The sequence below is a fragment of the Girardinichthys multiradiatus genome, chromosome 20, assembly GCF_021462225.1.
Source record: "Girardinichthys multiradiatus isolate DD_20200921_A chromosome 20, DD_fGirMul_XY1, whole genome shotgun sequence".
In the NCBI taxonomy this organism is placed as follows: domain Eukaryota; kingdom Metazoa; phylum Chordata; class Actinopteri; order Cyprinodontiformes; family Goodeidae; genus Girardinichthys; species Girardinichthys multiradiatus.
In genome coordinates this window covers 3,596,404-3,624,329 of record NC_061812.1, presented here as the reverse complement: position 1 = coordinate 3,624,329, position 27,926 = coordinate 3,596,404, and the positions used below count along the sequence as shown (strand labels likewise).

The 27,926-nt window shown below is 42.2% G+C and overlaps 3 protein-coding genes across 4 annotated transcripts in view; 2 read left to right on the top strand and 1 right to left on the bottom strand.

Moving 5' to 3' along the window:
- LOC124856956 (nuclear factor 7, ovary-like) overlaps positions 1–27,926 on the top strand; it is a 605,901-nt gene that overhangs the window by 544,622 nt on the left and 33,353 nt on the right. The window lies entirely within an intron of this gene.
- ergic3 (ERGIC and golgi 3) lies at positions 2,271–24,574 on the bottom strand. 2 transcript variants are annotated; one of them, XM_047347965.1, is made up of 14 exons: positions 24,383–24,574; positions 22,895–22,965; positions 21,743–21,830; positions 21,548–21,667; positions 21,309–21,405; positions 21,042–21,207; positions 19,582–19,639; positions 17,744–17,758; positions 14,031–14,062; positions 13,748–13,844; positions 7,592–7,656; positions 7,264–7,400; positions 4,201–4,256; positions 2,271–4,120 (listed from the first exon to the last, which is right to left on the bottom strand). In XM_047347965.1, exons 1-14 carry the CDS (start codon positions 24,468–24,470, stop codon positions 4,041–4,043), a joined length of 1,170 nt encoding a protein of 389 aa, XP_047203921.1. In that variant the 5' UTR covers positions 24,471–24,574; the 3' UTR covers positions 2,271–4,040. The 2 variants fall into 2 exon arrangements, with proteins under 2 accessions (XP_047203921.1, XP_047203922.1); XM_047347966.1 differs by lacking the exon at positions 17,744–17,758.
- Positions 8,419–11,810, top strand: romo1 (reactive oxygen species modulator 1). The gene is made up of 3 exons (XM_047347980.1): positions 8,419–8,575; positions 10,337–10,467; positions 11,561–11,810. Exons 2-3 carry the CDS (start codon positions 10,337–10,339, stop codon positions 11,667–11,669), a joined length of 240 nt encoding a protein of 79 aa, XP_047203936.1. The 5' UTR covers positions 8,419–8,575; the 3' UTR covers positions 11,670–11,810.

Sequence of the window (27,926 nt, the reverse complement as noted above, 5' to 3'; positions counted from 1 at the left end):
AATTTTGGGTTTTCATGAGCTGTATGCCAAAATCATCCGTATTAAGACAATAAAAGACCTGAAATATTTCAGTTAGTGTGCAATGAATCTAAAATATATGAATGTTAAATTTTCATCATGACATTATGGAAAATAATGAACTTTATCACAATATGCTAATATTTTGAGAAGGACCTGTATATTAAACTCAGGAGCCAGGCCCAGAGAGCCAACCTTTCTGGAAAGCAATGAAATGCCACAGCTGCTCCGGATCTGGTTCACTACTTGAAACTCGAGTCTCCAGTCTGCTGGTACCAGGTCTGCTCCGTCGCTCAGGGCTCCTGGTGTACGAGCTGCTTTCACTGACTGCACATTTAAACTGCTCCATCAGTCTGGGGTCCAGCATGCACAGGCCGACGGACCTGGGTCACCCTGGAGCGCCACAGAGGAACGGTCTGCCTCTCAGCCAACGGAGACGCCGTCGCAGAGCCAGATTAAAGCATTAATGAAGAAATCATTACAAATTTAATCAGGTTATTTTATTAGAATTAGATTAAAATGTGAGAGAAGGTCTGAAGCGTTTAATGTGAAAGGAGATAAAATACTTGAGAAACTTCGACGTCTTTATTCATTTTTATATAAAAACCAGAAGAAGGACCATCTGCAGCTTCCTTATTCAACATTTATTTCATCACTTTGAAAACAATTAAAATATAAATACACACCTCACACACACACACACACCTCACCCACACACACACACCCACACACACACACACACACACACACACACACACACACACACACACACACCCACACACACCTCACCCACACACACACCCCCACACACACCTCACACACACACACCTCACACACACACACCCACACACACACCCCCACACACACCTCACACACACACACCCACACACACCTCACCCACACACACACCCCCACACACACCTCACACACACACACCTCACACACACACACCCACACACACACACACCCACACACACCTCACCCACACACACACCCCCACACACACCTCACACACACACACCTCACACACACACACCCACACACACACACACACCCACACACACACACACACACACCCACACACACCTCACACACACACACACACCTCACACACACCCACACACACACACACACACACCCACACACACACCCACACCCACACACCTCACACACACACACCTCACACACACACACCCACACACCCACACCCACACACACCCACACCCACACACCTCACACACACACACCTCACCCACACACACACACCTGATTTAAATGTTCAGATGTGCAGCAACAAACCTTTGACAACTGATTCATCAGAAACCATCATTCGGATCTCAGAGGACTTGAACACCGACAGACGGAACGTGTTCTGTCTACGGTGGGAATACTGGGCTATGTGCCGGAACCGGACACACTGATGGGCGCTCCGGTCCCACATTCACGAGCAATCTGTGTTTTTATACATCATCATCATCATCATCATCATCATAGAAATGATTCATTGCACATTTCTGGCTATTATAAAGATCATGACCACTGGGGTCAAAGTTCAGACTCAACCCCTCCAGTTTGGACTCTAATGAAAAACTGAACTGAATCAAGTGAAGTTTGGATCAATCATTCCAGAACCGAGTGATTTAAAGAAGCCTCCAGGATCCAGATGTTAGACAGCTGTTTCTGTTTCTCGACCTGTAGAAATGACCTAAAGCTCTGAATACTGTGACTCGTTAAAACGGCTGCAGGGAAAAAAGGAAAATTACTTCAGAGCAGCAGAACCTTCTGGACTCCACCTCCAGAACCAACATGAACACAGAGTTTGGATGAGAGCAACACGTTTAATCATGAAGCTTTAATAATCCACCCACAGATGTCATTTACCAGCAGTCTTATTGGGCTCATTAATGCTGTTAATGGAAACTAACCTGACCAGAACCTCCCATTGCAACCAAAGGTTCTTCAACATATGTTCTCCAAGTTCTTCAGGGATAGCACTGAGTGTCTGCAGGTTACAGATCTAAAGTAAAACCCAGAGACACTTACTGGTCAGAACAATGCAGTGGATGTATGTGGAGACTATCTGGAGTGATTTTACACTGCATGACCCGATAGAAGAGGCTGCAGAACCTTTCCAGCTTCATTTTCCTGTTTCCTGATCTTCAGCAGCTTGGTGTTTAGGAGATACCTGAATATCTCCTAAACGTCCGTCTGCATCCAACCAGCGTGCAGCAACTGAATCTTTTTTTTAAAAAAAATCAGATTTCCTGTTGCTAAAACATGAAGGAGGTTCTGCATCCAGCGGGTTGGAACCGGTTCTGTTTGATTCTGTTCTAAGCAGCAACGCTTTGAGGAAACTCTGAGAGGCATCATGACTGCAGCTGAAGAGATGTTAAATCCAGCGTGGGCCGGAAAGCGTAAACAAAATATGTTTCAGCCAGCTGACCAGCAGTGCTCAGCTACAGGTGAAGGAGCTGAAAGTTGGATTTTTATCCATTGAGTTACATTCAGCTCTAAAGACAAGTGAAAGTTTCACTAATGACGAACTGGGCTTTAAATAAACCCGGAATCACGGCAGAATAATCCAATCCAGGTTTGGTTCTCCAAGTGCCGCAGCTTTAAACAGAACCCCATCTAAGGTGGTCCTCATCCAAAAATATCTCAAATAGTCCTTTTAATGTTTTCTCACCTAGACTGAAGGTTTCCCAGAACATAGGAAGTCAGCTCAGATTTGATCGGCCCATAAACAGTCGAGATCTGGGCCACTCCAGAAGCTTAATGTTGGCCTGCTTTATCCAAAACCAGCTCTGATGGGTGTTTAGGATCATTGTTCTGTTGAAACACCCAGCTGCATCTGGGTTTCAATCCTCTGACCCAAACTGTCCCCATCAGATGAAAACAAGCTGGTTCGGATGTCCAGGAACAGCTCTGGGACCACCCAGGCTTGAGCAGATCCTGAACTGGAAACTGGAACATGGACGTCACGTCAGTTTAGCATCACCGGGGACTGAGAAGGTGCCGACCAAGAAAGAAAGAAGCTCCTTCTCTTATATCAACACCTGGGTCCACCTCATGCTGGACTGGGCTCTGCAGCTGTCCACATGGACTTGCCAAATGTCTCCTGGAGAGAAGCTTGGTGGTCAAATGAGACAAAGACTCAGCTGTCTGGTCACAAGGACAACAAGTATGTTTGCATGAGTCAACTGGACCAGCTGTCAAGCATGGTGGTGGCTGCATCATGATGTGGGCCAGAAACGCTGCCACATAAACAGATGGGGGCATTTTAGTGCTGATTTGAGCAGATGAAGACCTGTTGACAGATCCTGTGGAGATCCACATGGAGACCTTCTGGTTCTACAGGGAGGACGGACGTTAAAGCGGGTCTCTGATGTGTCTTAATGCTCCTGCAGAGAACAGATCAATGCTGAGCTGCAGAGGAAAACAATCTTAACTGAAAGGTTGAACTATTCAAGGCCAGTTTGTTTTGATGGGATTTGCTGCAGATATAGAATATTGATTAAATCAGACCAGACTCATCATAGTCTAGATTAGAGAAGCTGGATTAAATTATCTCTATTTAAAAATGTTCATCAAGGTAAAATGAGGTAAGTGACTCAGTCCTCGACTCTGCTGCTCCTCACATCTTCTACCAAACTTCTGAATGTAGTGATTGAGTGACCAGTGCTGAAGCATGGATGGAGGACATCCTTTTCCTCCCTGCTCCAAACTTTCAGAGAACGGTGTCCTCCCATCTGCTCCACAGCTGAAGTCCAGGTCTGTGTCCTCCCTCCTGTTGCCAGCAAGTCTAAGAGTGGAGAGGAAAATCCAAAGAGCTCCACCACTTTCTCCAACAACAGGGACACAGAGGAACTTCTGTTGATTTCTCTCTCGGTTTATTTTAGGTCAAAGCTATGGAGAGAAGGCAAAGTTCTTCCTCCTGCTCCCAAACTCGCCTTCTCGCTGCCCGTTTCTGTCCTCTGGTTTCTCAGCGTCTCGGTCTGCGTTGCCAGCAGGGGGCGACGCTGTTAGGACGCCTTGCCCAGCTCTATCTTCTTCTGGATGGCCTGTGCCGAGTGGTAGATGAGCGAGTCGATCAGTCCTGCCACTTAATGAGACACGACACGGTCAGTGAGCTTCGCTGCACCTCCTTTATCATCCGAATGAACTCGAATATAAAAGACTGACCTGTAAATACGCCTCCAATGATGGCGCAAACCCCTGTCAGGAAGTGTGTGAATGATCTGAACAAAGAAAGACGAGTCATTAATCATTTACAGGTCTTTCTCAAAATATTAGCATATTGTGATAAAGTTCATTATTTTCCATAATGTAATGATGAAAATGTAACATTCATATATTTTAGATTCATTGCACACTAACTGAAATATTTCAGGTCTTTTATTGTCTTAATACGGATGATTTTGGCGTACAGCTCATGAAAACCCAAAATTCCTATCTCACAAAATTAGCATATCATTAAAAGGGTCTCTAAACGAGCTATGAACCTAATCATCTGAATCAACGAGTTAACTCTAAACACCTGCAAAAGATTCCTGAGGCCTTTAAAACTCCCAGCCTGGTTCATCACTCAAAACCCCAATCATGGGTAAGACTGCCGACCTGACTGCTGTCCAGAAGGCCACTATTGACACCCTCAAGCAAGAGGGTAAGACACAGAAAGACATTTCTGAACGAATAGGCTGTTCCCAGAGTGCTGTATCAAGGCACCTCAGTGGAAAGTCTGTGGGAAGGAAAAAGTGTGGCAGAAAACGCTGCACAACGAGAAGAGGTGACCGGACCCTGAGGAAGATTGTGGAGAAGGGCCGATTCCAGACCTTGGGGGACCTACGGAAGCAGTGGACTGAGTCTGGAGTAGAAACATCCAGAGCCACCGTGCACAGGCGTGTGCAGGAAATGGGCTACAGGTGCCGCATTCCCCAGGTCAAGCCACTTTTGAACCAGAAACAGCGGCAGAAGCGCCTGACCTGGGCTACAGAGAAGCAGCACTGGACTGTTGCTCAGTGGTCCAAAGTACTTTTTTTGGATGAAAGCAAATTCTGCATGTCATTCAGAAATCAAGGTGCCAGAGTCTGGAGGAAGACTGGGGAGAAGGAAATGCCAAAATGCCAGAAGTCCAGTGTCAAGTACCCACAGTCAGTGATGGTCTGGGGTGCCGTGTCAGCTGCTGGTGTTGGTCCACTGTGTTTTATCAAGGGCAGGGTCAATGCAGCTAGCTATCAGGAGATTTTGGAGCAATTCATGCTTCCATCTGCTGAAAAGCTTTATGGAGATGAAGATTTCATTTTTCAGCACGACCTGGCACCTGCTCACAGTGCCAAAACCACTGGTAAATGGTTTACTGACCATGGTATCACTGTGCTCAATTGGCCTGCCAACTCTCCTGACCTGAACCCCATAGAGAATCTGTGGGATATTGTGAAGAGAACGTTGAGAGACTCAAGACCCAACACTCTGGATGAGCTAAAGGCCGCTATCGAAGCATCCTGGGCCTCCATAAGACCTCAGCAGTGCCACAGGCTGATTGCCTCCATGCCACGCTGCATTGAAGCAGTCATTTCTGCCAAAGGATTCCCGACCAAGTATTGAGTGCATAACTGTACATGATTATTTGAAGGTTTATGTTTTTTGTATTAAAAACACTTTTCTTTTATTGGTCGGATGAAATATGCTAATTTTGTGAGATAGGAATTTTGGGTTTTCATGAGCTGTATGCCAAAATCATCCGTATTAAGACAATAAAAGACCTGAAATATTTCAGTTAGTGTGCAATGAATCTAAAATATATGAATGTTAAATTTTCATCATGACATTATGGAAAATAATGAACTTTATCACAATATGCTAATATTTTGAGAAGGACCTGTATATTGGAAGGAAAATGTATTTATTTCAGGTCTGAATTTAATTATTGTCTCATTTTCATGTTTATCTAATTTCCTGTCACACGATGCTGGGATGAAGTTTATTATCAGGCCTACAAACTGTGACCAACCGTTCCCATTACACAGTAACCTATGCTCCATTTCTACTGGCTCTATTAAGGCGGTGCGGTTCTGCTCCACTCGGTCTCTCTCTACTCGGTACAGAACCAGTTGTGTTTCCGCTGAGCCACTGACGACTGGAGCTATGGTGGCTGAAGCCGTCAGTGTAGCGCTGTGCTGATTTTAACGTTTGCCTGAAGAAGTTCACATTTTGGGCTTTATGAGGAGGTTCTTGTCTCATCCATGGCGATAACGAGGACCGGGACTTTAAAGCCCAGTTAGTTAAATGTCAGAACCAAACATGCTGTTTCATGGTGGTTTGTTTTGTGTTTTGGGGGAAATGTTTGTGCATCTGAACAGGTTTAGGGTCTTATTAAATACAGCGCCCCCTACCTGTGTGTAATTCAGAAAGCTGATGTGTCCTGTTTCTTTTGGTTTGATTTGATTAGTAAATACTAAAATTATATTTGGGTTTGACCCACTCTGGCCATTGTGGTCCTTAATATTATTGTAGTTGCTCTTAGTTTTATTATCTTCTGCCTGCACTGCCTCTTGGAAAACCTTCTCATTCCTCCTGGTCCCACGGCCAATCAGTGGACAGCAGTCTGTTCTGTAGGTACCGGTAAGGAAAAAACTGTAATAGAAAAGATTGAAAAGCGGGCCAAGTGGAGCAGAGACGGGCCGAATAGAACCCAGTGGAAAAGGTGCATATCAGAGAATTCAAACAGATTCAGACCCACTTTCTGTGACTGATCAACACAAAGTAGAGAATATTTTTCAAGTAGAAGAAAAATTGTCTAAAACCTGTGGGGTTCGTTTCTATTTAGATCAAAGCAGATTTCATGAGATAGAATGGCCTAGTCAAAGTCCAGACCTAAATAAAACTGACACTCTATGGTAAGACTTGAAGATTGATGATTACACACAATCTTCATCCAAGCTGACTGAGCTGGAGCTGTTTCACAAACAAGAATGGATCAAAATAATCAATCTGTAGACGTTCAAAGCTAGAGACAAACCCCAAAGACCTGCAGCCAAAGGTGCTTCTACAAAGTTCTGACTGGGGGCTGAATATAAATGTAGGGCACTTAACAATAACGCATGTCACATAAAATCCCAGTAAAATACATTAAAGTTTCTGGTTTCAATGTTTTCAAATATGAAAAACAGTGAATAAGATTCTGGTTGGAAACGTGTTTTCAGCTATGAAAAGGAAACAGTCTGAGGGTCACTGCCATGAACTTACCTGTGTTTTTCTGTGAATTTCACCATCATGGGTGACAGCTCATACAGAACAAAGACGCCGGGCAGACCCTGATCTCCTATTAAACCATTGGCAACTTTCTCATGCCTGGTGACGGAAAACTGGTTCGTTTTTACCACCTGGAAGTAAAATATATATTAAAAGAAACCAGTACATGTAAAAAACATTCATATGAGCTGCTTGAAGTCTAGCGGTAATAGAGTATAGTACAGTAACCAGAGCAGTGAAAGCAGACAAGCCTATATTCTATTCATTTCAAACTGATCCTTTACTTTAGGAAAATTTAAACACAGGGCTAAATGTAACTCACCTCGCCGTCTGTTTTTACGTAGATGGTCGGAACAATTTTCACAAAATACTGGTACATCATCGATGCTGTGAAGAAGAAAGGTGGTCAATTAAAGTGTGACCGTCAATAGATTTTAAAACCTTTAATTGAAAAACCCAGAAGCTTAAAACTCCTTATGGTTCTGTGCAAAAGTCTTCCTCCACAATCTGCTTCTAACAAGCTTTATTCCTCATTTCTAAAAGGAGGTTTGGAGCAACAGGACGATTTTTACTCAACTCTGCACTTCTCATTAAAAGATGATTGTCCTGAAGTGTGAGAAGACCAGTGGAGAAGAAACAAATCTAATCTTTTAAGACATGATGCAGGATCAGAGAGAAGCATCGGCCTTCAGCTAATTTAAAATAAAATCTCTATGGATCCATTTTTGGGATGTAAAAGTTCTACTTTATGGGTTGTCCTTGATTTATGTAGATACAACTAAATAAATTGAAGCAAAGTACGATTGTTTGACTGGCTGCAGGCAACAATTTAAATGTATCTTTATTGTAAACATAAAATACTGGATTTGATACATTTATGCCTCATTTTATTCCATGGTGCTGTTGAATTGAAAAAGGAGAACTTGAGGGAAATTATGGCTCATGATAATTTCTAATGAAACCTCATTAGAAATATAAACATAAAAACACTTTTTGTCTTGTAAGTATATTAAAGTTAAAGCCACACTCATAAAAAGTCAAATTAAAGTTAATTATTCTAGGAACAGTCCAGTTATTTAAGATGGATTAAACCTTGAACCTGCAGCTACAAATATAGAAAATATTAAACTGAGCCACAAGGGGCGCTGTTTATTTTTGCCATAATTTGCTCCCCACGTCTTTCTTCTTGTTCCTGTTTCCGGTTATGGAAGTCTGCTAAAAAGACATTTCAACACACCTGCGCTCGAAAATAGGAGGTATTCAAGTGGAGAGAAAAGGCAGCGATCTAAGAGTAAAATAAGAGAAGGTAAGGCTACTTTTATCCGGAGTTCTCAGGGTTTGTGGAGAAAACTGGCGGCGTGAAGGTGAACTCTTATCTATCAAGGCCACAGCTGACGTTAGCGTGGTAAGCTAGCACAACAACCCGCGGGGAGGTTGGAGTAAGACGGGCCAGTTCAGCCTCAGAGGGGGATAAAACAGATCAACACGCAGCTGCTCAGCGTTTGGTTGCGAGTTCAAATCCGCAGACAGCTAATGTGTTAGCACCGGGTGCTAGCACGGAGGTTAAGCGCCTGATTAGGTTTAAACGAGCCGAAGATACAGACGCTACAGCGGCCAACCGTTGCATCATCTACTCGGGGTGTAAATAGAGACTGACTGAAGAAATAAAAACACTAACCGTTCAGAGGCCCGTAGAAGAAATATAATTTGACATTTCTATTTGGAATTAACTAGTATTAAATTAAATATAAGCTGTTGAAAAATTATATTGGAAAGAGGCTGATAAGGACGTAATTGGGCCCCCATGCAGAGCTGATGTACATGATGTGATTGGCAAGGAGCCGATGCATCAAGAACGGCATCATAGGGCCGAGGTCACGACCCCACGAGTGGAGCTACGGTGATTTAAGGCAGTTTCCTGAGTGTCTGACAGTGGGTTTATCTGCTAAACTAAACATTGTTTGGATAAACCACAGATTTCAGGTGAAAGAGCGATAAAGGAACTTTGAAATAAGGCAAAGATTACATGTGTTGTGTAAGTTAAAGGTCTGGTCTGGACAGCGACATAGTTTCAAAAGCTATGGTAGTTTCTATTAATTTAACATTTAAACTTGTGAACAGTTTTGAGTCAAAGTCAAGGAAAATTAATTACAAACCCTTTTTAGATATAGCCACAAAACTGTTTAACCATCTTTACATATTTGGCCTTTGCAGTTACTACAATAAAGTCTGTTATTTGACTTATAACAGCAGTTTTATTCAGCCAGTGGGTGACGTTTGTTACTTTGGTGCAGCAGTAGGCAATTTATTTCCCCAAAAAGCAACATGGCTGACTCTGATCATTGTTGATGGCTGGATTTTTGGCTTAACCTAATGATTCCAAAAGCTACATTTTATAATAAACTCTTTATTTGCATTAGAGGTTTAAACAATAAAGCGAGAAATCCCACACAGACGTCAGAAACTGTACATTATATTGCTCCAAGTAATTTACATAATTATTTCACAGAAAGTTTATTTCGATGGTAATTAAAGTAGTTTTGTTTGTAGGTCTCTCTAACAGAGGGAATTCATTGATTTCCTGCCATTCACCTCCAACAATGACATGTTCCAGATTAACATTTTATACTGGTTCCTGTTCTCCTCAATCACATCACAAAGCAGGATTAAACTGCTTTGTGATGTGAAACCAACGGAAGACTTTCTGTATTTGAAGCTTATTTTCCAACTGTTCAGTTAAATGTGCTGCAGAGAACCAGGCTGTGATTCAGTTCAGGGTAAAAACATCAACAGTAGTTGTAGAAACGGAAGGAAAATTAAAGGATTTTCATGCATTATAAAAGGGAGCCTCATTGTTTTAAGGTCATTTGAAGCCTCTGATCAACAGGTTGTAATCTCTGTGATCAAACCGATTAAAAAAAAACTTTATGACAAACTACTTTCCTGAGACTCTCTGGAAAAACTGCACCATTCTTCACCTTTGCCCTTATTCTTGCACCTTCACTGTAGAAGAGGAGATTGTTTTCTATCCAAATCACATCAAATGTTGCGGTTCTGTTCTTCCCAGATGCCGGTAGCTGTAGGTCCATACGGCCAGACCCAGCCAAGCTGCTTTGATCGGGTCAAAATGGGCTTCATGATGGGGTTTGCAGTAGGAATGGCTGCAGGCGCCATGTTTGGTACCTTCTCCTGTCTCAGGTGAGTTTGGACCAAGAATAAACAGGAAGTCATATTTATCCTATAATATTTTCTTCCTCCCAGCTGTTTATTATTCTGGATTGATGCTAGTTTTAGTTAAAGTTTCTGTTCCAACAAACACTAAACATATTTTCGCCAACTATGTCTGTAATTACTTAATTTGTTACCTAAAACTGACATGGAGATGATTATTCATGCTTTTATTTCCTCTCGTTTAGATTATTGTAATTCCCTTTTTACTTGCTTTAACAAATCTACAATCAGTCGTCTCCAGTTTGTCCAGAACGCTGCAGCGAGGCTTTTAACAGGAACCAACAGAAGGGCCCACATCACACCAGTTTTATCCTCTCTACATTGGCTACCTGTCAAATTTAGAATTGATTTTCAAATTTTAGTCTTGACTTTTAGAGCTTTTAATGGACAGGCCCCCCCCCCCAATATATCATTGAGATGTTGATCCCTTATTCTTCAGGTCGCACTCTTCGGTCCTCTGCCCAGAACCTTCTAAAGGTCCATAAGACCCGGTTCAAAACTCAAGGCGACCTGTCCTTCCAGGCAGTAGCCCCCAGGCTGTGGAGCGCCTTGCCCTTGTCTGTTGATTCCTTTAAAAAGCAGCTTAAGACACTTTTATTTAGACAAGCTTTTAGTTAAATGTTCTACTTCTTGATTTGTACCTGTTCTTATTGTCTTTGTACTATATTAAGCCTATATCTGTATTTATTTTATTTGCACTCTGTAAAGCACTTTGTGATTTTTAGCTGTGAAAGGTGCTGTATAAATAAAATTGACTGACTTATTTAATTTGCTCAATAATCGTCATGCAAAATTCCTGAACTTTACTGGGGGGGAAAACACTGATCTGATGGAGTTATTTACACATTTTATGATAGAAAATATAAAAAGCACCCAGATTCATAGTTTGGTCAAACTGTTATCAGAAGCTGAAGGAGGAACATCAACACCTTTCTGATTAAAGCAAACTTTCCATCAGTGATTTATCCGGCTTTATAAATGAGATTTTGCATTGCAGGATGGTTAGGCCAAAATTCAGACTTGCGGTGCAATTAGGAATCTAAACTTTTTTTGTACGCAGGATCGGCATGCGGGGCAGGGAGCTGATGGGAGGAGTTGGGAAAACCATGATGCAGAGCGGAGGGACATTCGGCACCTTCATGGCCATCGGCATGGGCATCCGCTGCTGAGGACAACCATAACCTCCTCTTTGTTCCTTAAACAACCGTACAGCCATGGGACTTCTCAAACAACCCTAATCACAGCTCTCTGCCGTCATTTTCCCGACCCAGTCTAGTTTTGTCAATAAAGGTTCTGGTTTGTCAAATGCCCTCCAGAGAGAACGTGTGTATGTTTTCTGACGCACCCATGGAACCAGAACTACTGGACCAAAATGGAGAAACTCTACATCTGTCATCCGAATAAGCCAGTTACAGTTAGATTATCTGGCTGGAGAAGTCACAAGAACCAGAACTTATTACAGAGCTTCTTCATGTTCTGGTCCAATGTGGAATGTAACGCTTTAATATGATTCAATAAATAGTATTAAATTTAAATAAATTTACAAAAACAATCTTTTAAAAAGGTCTTTTCTTGTTGTAGACTGTTGAATACAGGTCCTTCTCAAAATATTAGCATATTGTGATAAAGTTCATTATTTTCCATAATGTAATGATGAAAATTTAACATTCATATATTTTAGATTCATTGCACACTAACTGAAATATTTCAGGTCTTTTATTGTCTTAATACGGATGATTTTGGCATACAGCTCATGAAAACCCAAAATTCATATCTCACAAAATTAGCATATTTCATCCGACCAATAAAAGAAAAGTGTTTTTAATACAAAAAACGTCAACCTTCAAATAATCATGTACAGTTATGCACTCAATACTTGGTCAGGAATCCTTTTGCAGAAATGACTGCTTCAATGCGGCGTGGCATGGAGGCAATCAGCCTGTGGCACTGCTGAGGTCTTATGGAGGCCCAGGATGCTTCGATAGCGGCCTTTAGCTCATCCAGAGTGTTGGGTCTTGAGTCTCTCAACGTTCTCTTCACAATATCCCACAGATTCTCTATGGGGTTCAGGTCAGGAGAGTTGGCAGGCCAATTGAGCACAGTGATACCATGGTCAGTAAACCATTTACCAGTGGTTTTGGCACTGTGAGCAGGTGCCAGGTCGTGCTGAAAAATGAAATCTTCATCTCCATAAAGCTTTTCAGCAGATGGAAGCATGAAGTGCTCCAAAATCTCCTGATAGCTAGCTGCATTGACCCTGCCCTTGATAAAACACAGTGGACCAACACCAGCAGCTGACACGGCACCCCAGACCATCACTGACTGTGGGTACTTGACACTGGACTTCTGGCATTTTGGCATTTCCTTCTCCCCAGTCTTCCTCCAGACTCTGGCACCTTGATTTCCGAATGACATGCAGAATTTGCTTTCATCCGAAAAAAGTACTTTGGACCACTGAGCAACAGTCCAGTGCTGCTTCTCTGTAGCCCAGGTCAGGCGCTTCTGCTGCTGTTTCTGGTTCAAAAGTGGCTTGACCTGGGGAATGCGGCACCTGTAGCCCATTTCCTGCACACGCCTGTGCACGGTGGCTCTGGATGTTTCTACTCCAGACTCAGTCCACTGCTTCCGCAGGTCCCCCAAGGTCTGGAATCGGCCCTTCTCCACAATCTTCCTCAGGGTCCGGTCACCTCTTCTCGTTGTGCAGCGTTTTCTGCCACACTTTTTCCTTCCCACAGACTTCCCACTGAGGTGCCTTGATACAGCACTCTGGGAACAGCCTATTCGTTCAGAAATGTCTTTCTGTGTCTTACCCTCTTGCTTGAGGGTGTCAATAGTGGCCTTCTGGACAGCAGTCAGGTCTGCAGTCTTACCCATGATTGGGGTTTTGAGTGATGGACCAGGCTGGGAGTTTTAAAGGCCTCAGGAATCTTTTGCAGGTGTTTAGAGTTAACTCGTTGATTCAGATGATTAGGTTCATAGCTCGTTTAGAGACCCTTTTAATGATATGCTAATTTTGTGAGATAGGAATTTTGGGTTTTCATGAGCTGTATGCCAAAATCATCCGTATTAAGACAATAAAAGACCTGAAATATTTCAGTTAGTGTGCAATGAATCTAAAATATATGAATGTTACATTTTCATCATTACATTATGGAAAATAATGAACTTTATCACATTATGCTAATATTTTGAGAAGGACCTGTAGTTTGGTTGGAAAGATCTACAAAGAACCTAACTGGGATGTTACCTTGTGGCGCCGTGACGTCTGCTCCATCCAGAGGGTTAACGATGCCGGGGTAATCTTTACCAAACGACAGGTGTTTTATCAGGTGGGTCATGTTAATCTGCAGCACAGAAGAAATGTTTCACTTCAGCATGATGTCAAGACAACTTGAAACTGACAGGTAACAGGTTCTAGCATCATAATCTTTAGGCTTCAGATTTTCTTCTACAATAACTGAGGATTGAGGTCAATTTTATGAATAAATTACCTTCAGATTAGAGCAGAATATGAATACTTTGTAACTTACGTTGTCTAATCCAAAGCTCTGCAGGTCGTGTACTGCAAACAAAAACAATTTCACTCAGTTATCAGAGAGAACGTGCAATAATAAAAACATCAAAGCAGAAACATGCAAAATATTAATAACCAGATCAACTCTGAGGGAAAACAGATTTCCCATAATCCACGTGGTCACCGTGGTGAGATATTCAGCTTTACTGCTAATGACCAACAGAACCCATTTGAAATATATTTAAAGAAACTGAAAATACCAAAAATGCGCCAGCCAGCCAGTTTTCTGAGAGGTGATCGGCAGAAACCAATAATTGTACATTTTATTTCCTAATCATTGCATCGAAGCTGAAAAATTCCACTTTCTTTGGTCTGCAAACACATCAGATTCATCAGAATGTTCTTTGTTTTCAGTTCAGCAGAAATTAAAATCTTAATTCCTTAATTTGGTGGATTCAAAAAGCACAACTTGGATCGAGGATCCAGCAGCACATGGTTTCTTTAATGATCCATCAGTAATCTCTGAAAAGTCTGGAATTATCTTCAACCAAACTGGAATCAGGAGATCAGTGAACAGCCTGACTGACACATCTGTAAAAAATGAAATAACTGAGAAAACACGTCTAACTTTGGAGCTTAGAGCAGGATCTTTACGACGGTTTTGTCAACATTAGTGATGGAAGATCGTTGAGCTTCAGATAGAAACATCACTCAGTAACTCACTGATGGATTTATTTCTCTGTGTTGAGCCAGTTGGTGAACAGTGTTTAAACATGAAAACCTTAAACTGAGCGCAGCCTTCTTTGAAAGTTGCAAACACAGAACCTTCATTAGCTTCACGACCTTTGCCCTTGACAGGGATGAGTTGTGTGACTGCTGCGTGGGCACGCCTCAGGCTGTATTGATTACATGAGCCTCTCTCTCTGCTGCAAACCGAACTGTAGATTTTAAAACGACGGCTCCTGTCGTGGAAATCACAGCGGATTACAGAGAGGTGTTCCTGCTGCTGAGGAGCCTGCTGCGGGCAGGGCCTATGGTAGGTGGGTTTATACGTACAGCAGAGAAACCCAGGAATGAAGCAGCATCTTGATGCTTTCTTTCATTTCTAACTGCACTCCGACCACTGCAGAGGCAAATGTAGCCTAAAGAAACGGTCAAAGGTCAATAAGTTACATCAGTGAAGATTCTGTCAGCTGACCTGTTTAAACTATCAGGGTTTTATTAAAGAGGAACACCAGCCTTGTAGTTCTGGTGTCGACACATTTAAAAACCTCGCCGGGCCAGTTTTACATCAACACTTCACTCATTTTGCTTCTTAAAACCAGAGGAGGAGAAATAATGAATTAAATGAAGCTTTACTGAGAATTAAAAGGAAACAGCAGCAGAGATTAAGATCTGGTTGCAGATGACATCATATCCTGTATATCTACTGTAGTTTATTTAATGACAAACTGCTCACTGAAAGGGAAATAATTCATTTTGGGACTGAATTTAGTTCTGTACAGTTAGGAAGTGACCCCTCCTTGAACCGCCACCTTAACGTGGTGGAGGGGTTTGAGTGCTCGAATGATCCTAGAGGCTATGTTGTCTGGGGCTTAAATGCCTCTGATAGGGTCTCCCATGGCAAACAGGCTCTGGGTGACGGGTCAGACAAAGAGCGGTTCAAGAATCCCTCGTGACGACTACAAAATCGAGGCACGTGACGTCGCCCGGTACGGCGGAGCCGGGGTCCCATCCCCCAGTGGACCCACCACCTGCAGGGGGAACCGTGAGGGACCGGTGCAAAGAGGATTGGGCGGCGGACGAAGGTGGATACGGCCCGATCCCCGGATGCTTTGGCTGGCTCTAGGGACGTGGAATGTCACCTCGCTGGGGGGGAAGGAGCCTGGTAAGGCCTACGCCAGGGTATTGGAGAGGAGAGTCCGACCGATAGTCGAACCTCGGCTTCAGGAGGAACAGTGTGGTTTTCGTCCCGATCGTGGAACACTGGACCAGCTCTATACCCTCTACAGGGTACTCGAGGGTTCATGGGAGTTTGCCCAACCGGTCCACATGTGTTTTGTGGACCTGGAGAAGGCATTCGACTGTGTCCCTCGTGATGCCCTGTAGGGGGTGCTCCAGGAGTATGGAATCGGGGGCCCTTTATTAGGGGCCATCCGGTCCCTGTACGAGCGGAGCAGGAGTTTGGTCCACATTGCCGGCACTAAGTCGGACCTGTTCCCAGTGCATGTTGGACTCTGGCAGAACTGCCCTTTGTCACCGGTCCTGTTCATAACTTTTATGAACAGGATTTCTAGACGCAGCCAAGGGCCGGAGGGGGTCTGGTTTGGGGACCAGATGACGTGGTCCTGCTGGCCCCCTCTAGCCAAGACCTACAGCATGCGCTGTGGCGGTTCACAGCCGAGTGTGAAGCGGCTGGGATGAAGATCAGCTCCTCCAAGTCCGAGGCCATGGTTCTCGACCGGAAAAGGGTGGCTTGTCCTCTTCAGGTTGGAGGGGAGTTCCTGCCTCAAGTGGAGGAGTTCAAGTATCTCGGGGTCTTGTTCACGAGTGAGGGAAGAATGGAGCGGGAGATCGACAGACGGATCGGTGTGGCTGCCACAGTAATGGAGGCACTGTGCCGGTCCGATGTGGTGATGAAAGAGCTGAGCCGAAAAGCAAAGCTCTCAATTTACCGGTCGGTCTACGTTCCTACCCTCACCTATGGCCATGAACTTTGGGTCATGACCGAAAGAACGAGATCCTGGATACAAGCGGCTGAAATGAGCTTCCTCCGTAGGGTGGCCGGGCACTCCCTTAGAGATAGGGTGAGGAGCTCGGCCATCCGGGAGGAGCTCCGAGTAGAGCCGCAGCTCCTCCACATCGAGAGGAGCCAGTAGAGGTGGCTCGGGCATCTATACCGGATGCCTCCTGGACGCCTTCCTCGGGAGGTGTTCCAGGCACGTCCCACCAGGAGGAGGCCCAGGGGACGGCCCAGGACACGCTGGAGGGACTATGTCTCTCATCTGGCCTGGGAACGCCTTGGGCTCCCCCTGGAGGAGCTGGAGGAGGTGTCTGGAGAGAGGGACGTCTGGGCGTCTCTGCTGAGTCTGCTGCCCCCGCGACCCGGTCCCAGATAAAGTGGAAGACGACGAGTACGAGTACGAGTTAGGAAGTGAACTATGAACATGAAGTCATTCACCTGCTCATCACTGTATCAGTCGTTGGGATCCATCACACTGCATGTTTTAAATGTTTCTCTGCTTAACATTAAAAATGATTCCTGACTTAATTCAGTCAATAAATGTGAAGCAGACGTGGTTCAGACTGGACGCGTGGAAAAACAGGCGGGACAGCGGGTGTCATGGATAAGGACCGGGAAAAACAAAACCAGTTCAGGTCTGCAGTGGGATTTAACTGGAACATCGGGATTATTAGTGTCATTTATGTAGTTGATCAAAGACATCTAATTACGTTACATTCATCATCTGTGACTATAAATCTAAACGGATCTGATAAGTATACACTTTTTAATCTAGTATCTTGATCATTCTTGTATTTGCTTATCTTTATTTATTTCAACAGATTTCACACATTCGGTCTGACGCATGCTTCAAAGTAAGAACTGGACCTGGAACACCAGAATTCCCCTGCCTTCATACCAAGGATACTTTAGACACACCTATCAGATACTTTAATATGTTCTGCATGCATTCACTGTCACGTATTTGCAAAGAAAGATGAACTTACTTTCCACAGCGTGCACTGCACAAAGAAGAGAGAAGAGTCACAAGAATAGTGCAGGAGACAACAACCCATGAAACGTGCGAGAGGGGTGAAGGTGGAGCTGCACTTTAAAAAGCTTTTCAGACACATTTCTACAAAGATCTCAACAATGCATGAAGATTCTGTCATTTTATCTCACGGTTTGGTTGGATTCAAACCAAACTGAGGTAAATGCATCTATAAACTCTGAATGTTACGTAATATCAAGAAAAATAATCTTATTTGGGTATCCGTTACAGCTACTGTGCAGCCCGACCCCCAGAAAACTTTAACACAGACATCTTTTCAGGGCAGGTCTTCTTAAGCAGGAACCTCGTCTAGTGTGATTCTCATCTCTCGTTTAATGATTAATGAGACGAAAAGGTTCAGAGAGCTGAGCATGCACTGGTTTTCAGTACAGGAAACAAAAACCAATGCTGGGAACCCAGTTTAAATCCCACCCGTGAACTCCATGTAGCCAATCCCAGTTAAAATCCAGTTAAAGTAGTGATTTGGAAGGTTTGTTGCAGTTAGAATGGATGTTTGAACATTTGCTTGCGCTCGTTTTAATTTCCTGCCCTGATTTCATGATGATGTTACGGATGGAGGCGTCAGTTAAGACGGGGATGGCAGAGTGGAAGGTGAACAAAGGAAGTGTGGAAAACTGTGCCTTTAAGCAGCATCTTGTGGCATTAGAAGATGAGTCTCTGCAGCAGATTTACAGAGTCGACCTGAGCAGCTTTGATGAAGGGAGGGGCAGGTGGTGGTCACTAGTCCACCACGGGTCAACACAGAGACACACAGGATGAACAACCACACACACACCTAAGGACAATTTAAAGTAACCAATTAACAGTCATGTTTAGGACAGTGGGAGGAAGTCAGAGTACCCAGAGGGAACATGCACAAAGAGCACAGACTGGGATTCAAACCCAGAACCTTCTTGCCCAATGCACCACCATGCAGGCCCAGAAACCAGAGATGTTACATGAAATCAGTTCCTCCTTAAAAAGACTAAAAAGTTCACATAGCATGATTATCTTCATCATCGTATAAGTTTTACAAGGTCAACTGATTTTAGATCCTTTTTAATAAAAACATTTTCCCAAACATTCGGTTCCATTCGGACGTTTATACCAACTCATTATGGGACAAGTATGGAACTGGGTTGAACTTATGGTGGATTTTTGTTTAAAATCCACATGTAGTCAAAATTATACATACAGGCATAAAAACCACAGAGGTTGTTTCTTTGGGAAGCCATCAGAAGGTTTAATGTGTGTTTGGGAACACCTGATCATCTCAGAGTTTCAACAATCTGACCCAAACGGACTTAGAGGAACCAAGACTCTGTTGTCTCTGTCCAGTCAAACTGCTCTCTATACTCCGTTGTGTCCATTCTGTTCATGGAAAAAGACACACCACCACCAGCAGGGGGCGTCACAACAGGTATCAACCCAGCAGGGTCCATTACGCCCGTCAGGGTCCCACAACAGATGAATAAATGAAGATGGATGATAAACATGAGCACCGGTCAAGATTGAAAACGCCCTTTGTTCTAATGGCAATGCTTCAAACTTTATAACTACGGTATGTTTAAATGAGATATTGTTCTTTTTGTTTTTAAGAATAGATGCTCTAGGTCTCACTTTAACCTGAGCAAACCAGTAAAGAACTGGTCAAATCAAATGATCCCAGATTTCTAGACTTGTCTGTAAATCTGTGCTTTTTAGGGTTCCAGTTTATGCAGCTAAACCGTAACAAAGGGTGTTTAAAACCTTTGTTCAGGAGTGACGGATCCCCAGCTGAAGAAATGTTCTTACCGTGGACGTGGGACTGTTGGAAACTTTTTCCTGGAGCAAAGTGGAAATTTCCTGCCACCTAAAACACAGTGGGGGAAATCACTGAGGATACATTTTATTGTTTAAAGGTTACAAAGAGAAAAATAATAAGAATTATGACAGACAGACAGACAGACAGACAGACAGACAGAGAGAGAGACAGAGAGACAGACAGAGAGACAGACAGACAGACAGACAGACAGACAGACAGACAGACAGACAGACAGACAGACAGACAGACAGACAGACAGACAGACAGACAGACAGACAGACAGAGAGACAGACAGACAGACAGACAGACAGACAGACAGACAGACAGACAGACAGACAGACAGACAGACTTATTTATGGTAAACTTGTGTAAAAAGCTTGAAAACAAATTAATCTGTTATTGCAGCAGCAGAAAACATAGAAAAGTCTAACCTTTAAAAAACAAAAAAAAACAACCATTACTAAATAATAGCTTATAATTAATCAATTATTGCTACCCCTAACAACCATTTCACAATAAATGCAATAGAAACTTTATTTAATTGCCTTTTTCTGTTTATCAGTGTTTCTACAAACGTTTAATTTGTAAACCATGACTTCCTGTCACAGAGCAAAGAGCCCCACCTGTAGGTGAGCACAGAGGAGAGACGGGATGATCCACATCTGTGAAATAATCACCGGATTCTGATGCCGATAATAACACGTAAATGCGGCAAGTTGTTAGACACACCCCTTTGGTTCTGCAACCCTGGATGCATGTTTTGAAAGCGCACACGGCCCGAGATCTTAGCCAGTCGGCTTGTTCGATGTGACAGTGAGCTGAGAGATTTTCAACACAAAACACAACATGTGGGTTTGTTGTGGAAGACAGGATGAACTTGTGGAAAATAATCTCATGTCCATCTTTGCATTGAATCACTGATTCTTGAAATGCCAGAAAATGTTGTTGCTTCCACCAGAAAACTGAAAACGGGTCTTTTTCGGATCTTTCAGGAGGATAACGATCCACAACATCCACAAAATCTTCCAAGGTCATCTCAGTCCGCAGGTCTGTAAAAACATGTGGGCTGAGCTGAGCTGAAGAGAGGACAACAACGGAGGAACCAGGACCCTGGACAATCTAGAGCAGTGGTGTCCAAATCCATGTTCTGCATATCCCTGCTCCAACACACCTGATTCAAATGGAATTATCTTAACAGCAGGTTCTGCAGAGGCCCGGTAATAACCCATTTAATGCTGAACCAGAGAAACATCAAAAACTTGCAGGATTCCTCTTTGAGGACAGGAACTGGACATCAATAAACCAGAATGGACGTACAAGGAGTCTGGCCGAACCCTGTGGTCTCAGGTGATTATGCTGCTGTAATCGAAGATGCTGCATCACTAAAACCCCTTCTTACAGTTTGCCTCCATGACTAGAAATGTGTGGATCCAACGAGTGAAAGGGTTACCTTATTGACCTCCAGGAAACCATAAACCTGACAGCCCTCGTTCTTCTGCTCCATCATCTTCTGCGTGAAACCTTCCCTCTTACATTGCTCGATGGTATCAGCGTTTTTAAAGGCCCAGCCGCGCCGCCGGTACGCTTCACGAACGTCGTCACAGGTGTTACAACACCTGTACACACACACACACACACACACACACACACAGTTAGCAGCAAAAACAAAACCCTTCCAGAGACAGAAGAGCAGAGCCTGAGTGTGTTGGCGTTTTACTTCAGGTCTTCAGTCTCAGCACCGTAGCAGCTCTCACATCTGTTGGGGTCCAGTGTGCTCGGGTCGAACGTTTCCCCATCATCAGCTCCACCCATTTCTGAACAACACAAAACGGTCTTTGTTTTTTCACAAAACAACCTGAGTTTGATGCATTCTCTTAATCAGGAGTTGCACTTTAACTAAAAATCGAATTAATGAATCAATGTCCAGAGGTTAAAGGTCAAAAAAGAAAGGTTTACCATGTTTTTCTGCCTCAGTGGTGACAGGTTTGAGATCTGTATCCAGCCGCTGTTTAAACAGGTTGTGTTCGACATCCAGCTGCTGCTCACCAGCCACGTCCATCGCATCTATACTGAGATCTGAGAAACAGCTTAATGAACTTGATGATGTCACCATCAAGGTTGTGCAGAAAGCTGAGCAGCAGTTGAACTTACAGGCACAGGGCATGTGAGGGAAAATCACGTCGATGTTGATTTTGAGTTTGTCTCCTCGCGACGTGTCGACGTACAGCTCAGGGTGGACCTGAGGGACCAGAGAAATGTTCCTTTTATTCAAACACAACACTGTCCCACATTAACACATCAAAAACTGAACATTTACTTTATTTGGACCAATGAAATAATCAAAATCAAAGAGTAGACGGCTATGGAAACAACTGCGTTGCTGCTTCATAACCAGAAGGAACTGCTGTAACTGATGGAACCACAGGTTCTGCTCTGTAGCAGAAAGTCCTGAAGGAGACTCTCCACCCATCAGTTTGTGACCTTAAGGTAAAGCCCACTGGGGTTAAGTAGAAGCACAACGTCCAAAATACACCAGCAGGTCCACCTCTGAATGGCATAAACATTTTGGAGCAGCCTAGTCAAAGTCTGGGATTAAATTCATATTGAGATGCTGTGGGACCACATTGAATCATTTTTTAATGCTGGAAAACCCTCCTGCGTGTCTGAATTAAACAAATTCTGTAAAGCACAGTGGGTCAAACGTCTTCCACTGAGACTCATTTCAGTTAACAGGAACACTTGATGACAGCCGTTGCTGTCCAGGGGTGGAAATAAACCAGTTATAAGATCAGTGGATAATTTACTGTTTAACACAGATCTGTTCCTCTAAATAAAGAGAATTATTTGAAAATAGCTTTTTGGATTAACTCAGGTTATCTTTGTCTGATATTAACATTGGTTTGATGATCTGAGACATTAAGTGGGACAAAACAGCAAAAACAAAAGAAATCAACAGAGGAAAATACTTTTCACGGTGCTTTCAATCTTCTACACAAGCCTTACTTCCAAGTAAACTGTGTGTCCCACCAAACCAGTCAGACAGGAAACACACCTAAAGGCTAAAGTTCACATGCCTGCTACTCTCTCTATACTCTGTGTTTTAGGCAGATTAAACCGTTTCCCTGGTGTTAACAGTGACTCAGTGTGAAAACTGGACATTTCCTGATAAATCTCTGCAGTTTTACATAGTTATAAAACAACAAGCAGCATTCGTCCAATCAGTGAACAAGACTGCTGCAGTTCAGGTGTGGAAAAGAGTTTAAGGCCAAATCTCACATGGAGGACATAAGTGGAAGAACTCACCTCTTTAGTCAGGTAGTACTGCAGCTCTGAGACAAACAGGATTAACATGATGACACCACTGATGATGGTCACTGAGGAGAGACATGGAGCAATTATGAATGGTAAAAATCACATTTTTTCAGCTCTGTCAGCTTGTTTTTATTTCCCAGTCCTGTTCTCTTCTGGTTTCTGTGCTCCTTAGCTGGGAAACTTCATGAAAACCTGAGATGTTCCAGAAACTGCTGGCTGGACTGAAAATATTACTGTTTACTGTAACTTTCCCATAAAGTTTATCAGTTCCCTTTACACATAGCTTTTATCTTAGCTTTTCATCTGTTTTAAATGTATTGATTTCATTTGATGTTTAAAATACACCCAGTTTTTAAAATATTTCTAGCTTTTAATGTATTTTTTTTTTTATTTGTGTTCCTTTATTTTCCTGTAAGATCTTTGAACGTCCTTGAGTATTGAAGGTGGGACACAAATAAACTTGCTTTCTATTGTCAAAGGCAAAAAGTGAAACAATCCAATTAAACTATATTAACTGAAATAAATATTTATCTATGTACTAATATTAACTTGTAATAAATACACAAAATTTATATTGGAACTATAATTAATTAAATTCAGTCAAGTATTAAATACTAATTTAAAGTCAAAACGTTTAAGATTTTGATTAATTATGTTTCCTGTCCCACTGTCCATCATCAGGCAGTGTCAGATATTCTTTAATAATTATAATAATAATAACAGTTTTTGTTTGGTTTGTTTTCTCTCATTGTATTTTTAAAGTCTGTCCCCCAAATATTGTAGAATAAATAACTAAAGCTAGAAATGATTTACATGCTTAGTGATTAAAATGCCCAAATAGCAGAAAGTGATCATATTCTTTTATAATAGTTAGCTTACCTTAAGTTAATACGTTTATGTAAACTATCGTGATCGCATTCGTTAATTTGTTAATACATGAAGGACTAAAATAGCGGCTAAAGGAAAGGTTTTAGAGCCAAATCGTCTTTTCTTTGTCCTAAAATAAAACAAATGTTTTTTGCAGGTCATGTGGTCAGAAAGCCTAATTTCTCTGCATCTTCCTAATGAAACGTGACGTTTTAGTTAAAGGTAGAAGATAATATTTCTACATGTAAAACATCCTGCCTGCATGGAAAAAAATAAGAATCCTGAGTTTGTAGGTTTAACGAGCATCTTCTGCCTAATGAGTCTCTTAACAGATTTACTAACTATGGACTCCATAATAAACATCTCTATCAACATCTGCCTTATTACCCCTAACTAGTTGTAGTTCTATAAAATATACTACTTATAAAAAGAACCTGTCTATTTCCTGCTGTTAGGGTTGCTCATTAATGGCAGGTAGCTACATTAAACTGGTTTAAATCTACAACCTTTACCATTTCATTTTTATTAATATGAATGAATGATTTAGCCTTGCTGTCAGCCGCAGCAGCAACAGCTAGCAGCCTGCTGGTCTTATCGGTTAAAGCTTCGTACCGGTCGCTCCTCCCCACGTCTTCACCCGGAAATCCTCCAGAGTTTTGGGATAAGCGTCAAACTGCTTCAGTTTGTTTAGTGTTTCCATTTTCTCCACCAGAAAATCCTCCAGAACCCAACAGAATGTTATCGAAGCACTTCTGCACTCCAGAAACACATCGGTCCCTTCACTTCCGGGCCACGTGGTACAAGGATGGGCCAATCAGCGGCAGCCGCGTCAAAATCTCTCTTTTCTCCTTTTTACCGAACTTTATTGAACGACAGTAACATTTACAGTACAACACACGTAAATTTATCAAAGAGCTCAGCGTGAAAGAGTCATCCGCCGTGTTTCTTATTAATTTGAGTTTTTATTGCAAAGTTTCATAAAACAAGAACTCGATTTTTTGACCTCTTTGTAAAGGATCTGAATATTTTAGATCTACATATTTTAGAGTCTAACAACTAAAAGGTTATAAAACGATAAGTAGGCCTAACTGTAATGCATATCATTTTACTCTAACCTTCTGTCTGTTGTTGTTTTTTTCTATTCTCTTTCATTATTCTATATTTATACCGTAATTCGCGTATCGTTGTGAAATCTATGTAACATATACCAATATCTAAATAAAGTTCTATTTTTAAAATAATAAAATAAAGAGAAAAACAAACTCAAAGCGGAAGCATGAGTAACACGATAATCAGCAACCAAGCATCTTATGACGTCAATGACATGTAATAAAAATAAATAAAGGAAAAAATATTAAGTTTCTTTCAGGACGGCTGTCGGTTCAACAAATACAGTCAAAACAACAGTGTAGAAATATTTTTAGCTTTCTGACAGTTTTGGTATTTACTCTCTTCAGGGAAAGTAAAAGCAACAAAAACATATTTAAAACCTCAGAATATGGGGATTTAACTAATTATAAAACATAATTTCTGTTGTTTTAAAGACAGAAATATTAATGGTAATATTAATGAAAAAAAAAAACTCCTAATCTACATCTAGTCCTGAGGTTATAGCCACAAAATAAACATTGTTCTAAAATATTCCTATCAAATAGTAATTATGATTTGGGGATTTAAACCTTTGAATATTTGTGTTTACATAGGTTCATATATATTTAGATACATATAAAACTTTATATTTATTAGATTTCAATCCTTTAAAGGCCAAAATGTTCAGGCTCCAGCTTGTGGCTCAAAAGGAAACCTTAACATTAAATAAATAAATGGGGGATGAACATGACTTCAACGGTTTTTAATGGGACATATTTGTTTCCTTCTAAAACAAATGTAATAGTTTTATGATGCTAACCATTTGTGGCTAACTTGAGAAACTGTCAAGAATTCAAAAAAAGAATCTGGCAAATTTAACCTAAATTCATTCAACAGTCAAAATAGATTGAAAAGGTTTTTTTTATGAGATGTTCCTAAGAAATTCAGCCACTGGATAAAACATACAGGACGCACTTCTTTGTATTGAGTCAAGATTAGCCATTTGATATATTAAAAGTGCTTTAGCAATGATTTCAGAGACACCAGCCTCCAGGTCAGCTTCATAATCATTAAATAATTAGTTTCATGGTTCCATGATTAATGTGTTGGAATCTTAAGAGCATTAAATCTGTGGAAATGTGAAATAAAATGACTCCATATTGGTATGTGGAGCTTTAACTGCATGGATGAGCTGTTCTGTAACCAAAAAAAAAAAACCACTAAAGGGGTTTTAAATACTTTTTATGGTTATCTTAATAAATATTGTGATAACCTTAGGTCCATATCGCCCGTCCCTGTTTACAACAACGTGTCTGAATGTGAGGCGTCTGTGGGACTGTAGGAACATGGAATTCTGGGTAACCCTCACCTGTTCAACCTCCAATCTGAAACATTTTACCTGGTTTCTTTCATGATGTAGGAGCCATTTCTTCATATTCTGATCAGATGTTTGTATTTCAGCCATGGTGATGGTGGTTGGGCGCGTCAGGCAGCATATAGGTGTGTCCACAGGTGAGGCAACGGGTCTAGTTATGATTGGTTGGGGGGGGGGATAAAGGGCACGTTTTTCACTGATTACATCATGATTGTACATTTTTAGAAATTAATCAGCACAGCCTTCTGTATAAACAATTTCAGCTGTAACCAGAGCTATAAATAAATGGAAATTTTGTCCAATAAGGAAGATGTTTAGACAATTAACTGAAGCGCCTTCACCCCAGCTTGGCGACTAAAATGAAAAAGTCAATACAGCTCAGTTTAGATGTTAATAAACTGTACAGGTCCTTCTCAAAATATTAGCATATTGTGATAAAGTTCATTATTTTCCATAATGTCATGATGAAAATTTAACATTCATATATTTTAGATTCATTGCACACTAACTGAAATATTTCAGGTCTTTTATTGTCTTAATACGGATGATTTTGGCATACAGCTCATGAAAACCCAAAATTCCTATCTCACAAAATTAGCATATTTCATCCAACCAATAAAAGAAAAGTGTTTTTAATACAAAAAACGTCAACCTTCAAATAATCATGTACAGTTATGCACTCAATACTTGGTCGGGAATCCTTTTGCAGAAATGACTGCTTCAATGCGGCGTGGCATGGAGGCAATCAGCCTGTGGCACTGCTGAGGTCTTATGGAGGCCCAGGATGCTTCGATAGCGGCCTTTAGCTCATCCAGAGTGTTGGGTCTTGAGTCTCTCAACGTTCTCTTCACAATATCCCACAGATTCTCTATGGGGTTCAGGTCAGGAGAGTTGGCAGGCCAATTGAGCACAGTGATACCATGGTCAGTAAACCATTTACCAGTGGTTTTGGCACTGTGAGCAGGTGCCGGGTCGTGCTGAAAAATGAAATCTTCATCTCCATAAAGCTTTTCAGCAGATGGAAGCATGAAGTGCTCCAAAATCTCCTGATAGCTAGCTGCATTGACCCTGCCCTTGATAAAACACAGTGGACCAACACCAGCAGCTGACACGGCACCCCAGACCATCACTGACTGTGGGTACTTGACACTGGACTTCTGGCATTTTGGCATTTCCTTCTCCCCAGTCTTCCTCCAGACTCTGGCACCTTGATTTCTGAATGACATGCAGAATTTGTTTCATCCGAAAAAAGTACTTTGGACCACTGAGCAACAGTCCAGTGTTGCTTCTCTGTAGCCCAGGTCAGGCGCTTCTGCCGCTGTTTCTGGTTCAAAAGTGGCTTGACCTGGGGAATGCGGCACCTGTAGCCCATTTCCTGCTCACGCCTGTGCACGGTGGCTCTGGATGTTTCTACTCCAGACTCAGTCCACTGCTTCTGCAGGTCCCCCAAGGTCTGGAATCGGCCCTTCTCCACAATCTTCCTCAGGGTCTGGTCACCTCTTCTCGTTGTGCAGCGTTTTCTGCCACACTTTTTCCTTCCCACAGACTTCCCACTGAGGTGCCTTGATACAGCACTCTGGGAACAGCCTATTCGTTCAGAAATGTCTTTCTGTGTCTTACCCTCTTGCTTGAGGGTGTCAATAGTGGCCTTCTGGACAGCAGTCAGGTCGGTAGTCTTACCCATGATTGGGG